This window comes from Seriola dumerili, unplaced genomic scaffold (assembly GCF_002260705.1).
Source record: "Seriola dumerili isolate Sdu_G_001 unplaced genomic scaffold, Sdu_1.0 BDQW01000088.1, whole genome shotgun sequence".
Lineage (NCBI taxonomy): Eukaryota > Metazoa > Chordata > Actinopteri > Carangiformes > Carangidae > Seriola > Seriola dumerili.
Window position 1 is genome coordinate 11044257 of NW_019174343.1, and position 5912 is coordinate 11050168.

The 5912-nt window shown below is 45.0% G+C and overlaps 1 protein-coding gene across 1 annotated transcript; it reads left to right on the forward strand.

Moving 5' to 3' along the window:
* The first annotated feature begins 4275 nt into the window (after positions 1 to 4275).
* Positions 4276 to 5510, forward strand: msx1 (msh homeobox 1). The gene is made up of 2 exons (XM_022745406.1): positions 4276 to 4793; positions 5045 to 5510. The coding sequence occupies exons 1-2, from the start codon at positions 4361 to 4363 to the stop codon at positions 5461 to 5463; spliced, it is 852 nt and encodes a 283-aa protein (XP_022601127.1). The 5' UTR covers positions 4276 to 4360; the 3' UTR covers positions 5464 to 5510.
* Positions 5511 to 5912: the final 402 nt, after the last annotated feature.

Genomic DNA, 5912 nt, shown 5'->3' on the forward strand with positions numbered 1-5912 from the left:
ATCTGATTGACTTAGAGAGTTAATAATTCGAAAAACACCTATTTCTTCTTCTTCTCCTCCTTTCTTCGAGCCGCATGGAGTCGTTTAATCCCCGAAGCTTCAAATGCATTTATCATCGTGCCTCAGCCACATTTGGAGTCTGTTTCTCTCCGAGCTGCTGTTTTCCTGCTGTTCAGTGAGGCTGCCCAGTGGACTGTTTCAGGCTCAGCCACTGACTCTCTGAAACATCTAAATAAAACTGATGGTTGCTACTAAATTTGCATTTAGTTACCGTACTAAAAAATCTGTTAATGTTAGATGTTTTTTTTGTTTTATATATATATATTTTCACATGGACTTACAGAATGTGCTAAACATGGCTATTTTAAATTTGCCTGCAGCCTCATAACTTGGTAAGATATGTTAAGAGCTACATTGTAATAAATAGGTTATAAGTTATATCAAACTATATTTTCAGATACTGCAGAGTTAGCTTGTATCATTATTAACTGATCTTTATTGTTCAAGTGAATTTTTAAAATAGCACACTCCCTCTGCTCTATTTTACACATTTTATAATGACAGCCTATATTATATTGTTAGTGCAAAGTTAGTTAAAATATGCAAAGCTCCATGTTTTTTTATGTCCTCTATGGCTGGACAGTATTTAGGCCTAATAATATCACAAGCATTGTTTTCCTGTGGGGTCGGGTGGGGGTGGGGTGGGGAGGGGGGGTTACTGGAACATGAACTGGCTTCAGTAGCCTAAACGAGGCGATCGATGACTTTTGGACTTTGGACACATCCACCTGCCAAACTGACTGGAGCACTGGTCCGCAAGCGGACCTGTGAGCCAGAGAGTGAATGGCATCTTGAAGCTTAAATGACCGTGATGCATTGTTGCTCACTGGCAGCAGAGTGATCCCTGTCCGCCTGATTGCGCTAATTACTTTGAAATAGGATACATTATGTATAATTATGCAGAGCTCGGCCTGGGCTGTGCCGACTGCTTCTTTCATCTCTCTGAGCTGCAGCATAAAAGTCGCTATCAAATCAACTTAAAATCACCAAAATGTTCCTCAGATTATTGCACCACACCTCACAACTTTGACTAACTTCATCATTAATGACAGTATAATTTAATGTCGCAAATTAAAAATGTGACCAAGAAGGAGTTATACTCACATGTGCGGTGTCATTGTCCCCAGGCGAAAGTCATTTACTGGCACCAAGTGCAAATATTTTGCCTGAAAATGCCTTTTGACATCCACGCTGCCTTTAATGTCTTTACAGTCTAAATTGACAGGGTTGCATGAAAAGGGTTAAGACAACTTTCAGAGGAGTCAACAATGGGCCTTTGTGCGGAGTCCCTGCCTCCTGACTGGGAATCAAAGGTAGTTTATAAAGTTAAATAAAGGCCCGATGAGCCTTACAGTTGTTTTGTATCTCAGCTCGGCCCTCATTTGTTGCCTCGGGATTTAAATAAAACGCTATGGTAATCGTCTTCTCCATGGCATATCAGTCTTCTTAAAGGCCAGTGTTTGGCATGCTAATTGCCACCAGCATTGTTTTTCAGGACCACTGTCCCTCTGTTCCGCAGACAGATAGACTGGAGACTTGGATACTGCAAGAACCAAGGGCCACAATCAGGTTAAACAGATGTTCATTAAAACCAACTTCTGCTTGCGATCATAATCATATCATCCACTAGGCTATAGATGGGAGGGGAGACAATGGTGGAGTGTGAAGCAGGCATCATTAGTTTAGTGATCAAATCATAACACACCGGTGTGTGCAGAGGGAATCATAATAATAATCACAGCGATGCAGCGTTTCAAGAGCCAAACATCAGTCTGATTTATGGGTTTCTGAACATCCCCACAAAAATTAGCAGGCTACGCGTCGTTGCCAAACAGGGCTCTGTTTGCCTATTTGTGTTTGCAGGCTGGTTTAACGAGTCGCTGTTGGAGGACGGGTTAAGTGTCTGAACCCCGGGCGGAGTGGGACTTCAGACGGACGTGGGAGCCCGGAGACTCTCGGTGACTTCAAAGCTTTCGGAGCAATGCCACTCGTTTCAGGTTAGAGGCTTTAAGTGTTTCCAAACACGATGCAGCTGCACACGGAGCCTGTTACCTGCTCACACACACTCACTCACTCACTCACGCACGCACGCGCGCGCACACACACACACACAACCGGATGTGCTGCCGAGGAAATGATGAATTAAGACGTGTGTGTTAAGTTCTTAGAAACCGAGTGGAAACAGGTTATCTGTTGCAACACAATTGAGGATCACCTGTGACCCCATTTAAATATGAATGAACCGGAAATCAATCTGTTGTTCAAGACATATTTTTTAAAAGAATAATGGTAAAATAACTTTTAATTTGAAACACAATCAACACTCTAGGCTTTATTTTATTGTGGCTTATTTTAGACCTTCTTTTCTTTGCTATACTTTCCTTAAAATGATCATAGTGAAATGGCCTCTCATGCAGCAGCCTATTTCTTAAATCATGAACGAGCACCCTCACCAAGTAGCAAATGATTTACCTTATCTTGTCATCTATATTTGCTCATACATGCTAAACAGTGAGGTCCACCTGCGTCAGTGGTAAATCATGTGTCACCTTGAATCTTAATAACATTGTTCCAGTGCAGGAAGCTATTTCATATTTTTTCAGACTTCACCACAACAAGTTTAAACTTCAAGAGGCATTGGATCCAAAATTGAGGTCCGCGGTACCTCTGCGGTCCTGGAGAGGGACTGCATTATGACATCCCTTTCTATGGCTATAGCACAGTGGATAGATGATGAGGCTAAGCGGTTTGAGGTCTCACACTCCCCAGGGTGTCCAACACTCCAGATAGCCCTGCGCAAAGTCATAACAACAAACACCTCCGCAGACTGAGATCATGTGCTCTAATGTGTATCTTGGGAAACGCATCAAGGAATCCTTTTGAGTAAACGGGTTCTCTGAGAGGAACTAGTGGGCGCTGACCTTTTCTTCTGAGGAGCCTACTATTACACCGACTATAGCGCTCATTTGAATAGATGGAAATGGCGTGCGATCGGCTGAGAAAAAGCTAATTTTTCAGGCTGAATGGCTCAGTGTCCCTGGGCTAGGGCGGGTATAGAGGAGGAGGTGGAGGAGGCGGTGCTGCGCTCTCGGTGCGAGGGGTTCAACTTCTTCAATAGTCTCGCTAAAAGTCGAGCGCTTTGATCTGGCCGCTGCTGGCGCCTAAAAACAACATAACTTGTCTGCGCATTAGGGAGACTGACAAATCGTGACAGATTGTTTATGCCTGGCAATTAGCGACGCAGACGCTTCCCTGAGAACTGACGACACCGCAAAAAAAGGTGATCTGTTTACATGTCCTTACGATTCCTGAAGCCTATTTTAAACATAGCATTTATTGCAACAACATTATTGGATATGAAATCAAACTTTACGCCTGCATCCTATGATAAAGGACATGTTTCCATATAGATTTAGTGATATATTTAATGCCCTCCTTTTAGGGACTGTAGATAATGATAAGGTAGGCTACAAGAGGTACAGCCAGGTAAATCAATGACAGTCCTGGGTTAAATCCCTCCCTGGCTCCAGGTTGCCTCCTCCCTCTTGCCCCCCCGGACTCCACATAATTTTTGACTTTAATGGATGTAGTCAAAGGAGGAAAAAAATCCCAGTGACCCCCCTCCACCCAAAGCCCAATAATTACCCCTAAATGACAGCGAAGGCCTGTGTGTTTCAATCTGATTAGAGCCCCGCAGCCATCAATAAACAGCGCGCTGCAAGAGGTTCATCACATAACGAGGGGCAGTAAAGTGTTGTGCAACATCCAAGGCTCACTACAGCAGGGTATGTATGCACACGGCTCAAGTCCTGATGTGGGTCGAACTGAATAAAGCTTGTCCAAATGTTTGGGGCAGAAAAGTTATCAAACATGGTGTAAACATGGTGAGTAATAATAGAAATAATGCACATGCCTACAGTCATTAAAAATGTCAGGAAGTTAATGGAAGGATAATTATAGGGGATACTTTCGGGTAAAAGATCATTTGTGGGATTTAGTCTTGGACTTTGTTGTGTTTATGTTTATCTGAAGTTGGTTTTAAAAAAAAGAAAAAAAAGTAACTATTGTTAACTTTCCCACTCTGATTTTTTTTTCCTTGAGTTTCACAGGGGCCAGCCCATCTCACCCCTGATTGGCTGCCTCTCTCTCTACGCCTGCCTTATTATAGCCCTGCACTCCAATTTGGTCACATAAACATGAGGATACCGTCACCTTAGGGCGCACCGCAGCAACTTTTTTGTAACTCTTTTGCACGACACCCACGAGCAGTCCCTTCACCACCAGTGCCAGTCGGACCTGTATGGCCCCATCGATCGCCATGTCAGCTTTGACCGCTGGTTTGAAAACTGAAGACCTTCCTCCCCGCTCGGCTCTCGTCAGCAGAGGCGAGATGCAGACCAGCCTGAGTCCCGCAGAGGAGACCGGGAAGCCCAAAGTCGCTATTCTGCCCTTCAGCGTCGAGGCACTGATGGCGGATAGGAAACCCAGCAGGGAGGTGCCATCCCCGGATTCCCCATCCGTAGCCGGGACGTCCCAAGCGATGGGAAAGAGCGCACGAATGGGCTCTTTTGGTAGTCTGGATACTTCACTTCCTGCTTTACCAATGAGCTCCTCGTTTTCAGTAGGCGAGATAATGAACATGCCAGAAGACGTGCTGATTAAACCCGAGAGCCCGGACAGTAAAGAGAGGACTTCATGGATACAGAGTCCTCGTTTTTCTCCTACACCTCCACGTAAGTTAAAGCTGTGGTGTCAATGCAATAGATTAGAAAAAATATTAATATCCACGCTAAATATATGTAATGTTATGTTCTTAGTCGTAAATATGTCAGGACTTGTGTGGGAAATGGTTTCTTTCATAGTCAAGGTGTTTTAAATATGAGAACTTTGGACCAAGATGCTCTTTGTCTTGCGTTGGTTTGGCATTAAGCATTGTATGCATGTAATCCAAGGTTTTAAGTGGAAGCGTCTTGTACTCTTACAGGAAGGTTGAGTCCTCCTGCCTGCCCTCTGCGAAAACACAAGACGAACAGAAAGCCCCGGACCCCCTTCACTACGTCCCAGCTGCTGGCCCTGGAGAGGAAGTTCCGCCAGAAACAGTACCTTTCCATCGCCGAGCGCGCAGAGTTCTCCAGTTCCCTCAACTTGACGGAGACTCAGGTCAAAATCTGGTTTCAGAACAGGAGAGCCAAAGCCAAGCGGCTGCAAGAGGCAGAACTTGAAAAACTGAAAATGGCAGCTAAGCCTATGCTGCCTCCAGCTTTCGGGATTTCCTTTCCTCTCGGTGCGCACGTCCCCGCTTCCTACGCAGGGTCGCACCCGTTCCAGAGGCACTCGCTGCCGGTTTCCCCCGTGGGACTGTACGCGGCTCACGTCGGATACAGTATGTACCACCTCGCTTGACAGGGAACGCAGGACGAGGGGTTAAGACTACTTTCTCTGAGAGCCCCAAACGCGAGGTGGGTGGGTGGGTGTGGGGGTCAGATGGACAGGTGAGGTGACACTGTAGTAAATACAGAGGCATCCTGGCGGTGTGCTCAATGTCACATCTTGTCAGGGGAGCCAGGACCTCCTAATAGACCCCCATCTGAGGACCTTGAAGTTTTTCCTCTTGACCTCACCAGTAAGTTCACACACTGCAAAAATAATCCAGCTTTATTAGTCATTTAATCTTGAGTTTTAAATATGTCTTTGTCAGTGGACCTGGAAATAATAATAATAATAGCAATCACGAGCGCAGTGATGGTAGAAATAAGATGAGTGTGAGACTAAATGACTGTAAGATGGATATTTTTGCGGTGCAGAGGTGAAGAACAACTTAGTACCTGTAGGCCTATGGTATATCACTAATG

Excerpts from the sequence above, each read along its gene's own strand:
- msx1 (XM_022745406.1), top strand. The coding sequence starts at position 4,361 with ATGGCCCCATCGATCGCCATGTCAGCTTTGACCGCTGGTTTGAAAACT. Across the intron at positions 4,794-5,044 it reads TTTTTCTCCTACACCTCCAC|GAAGGTTGAGTCCTCCTGCC; the intron begins GTAAGTTAAAGC and ends GTACTCTTACAG.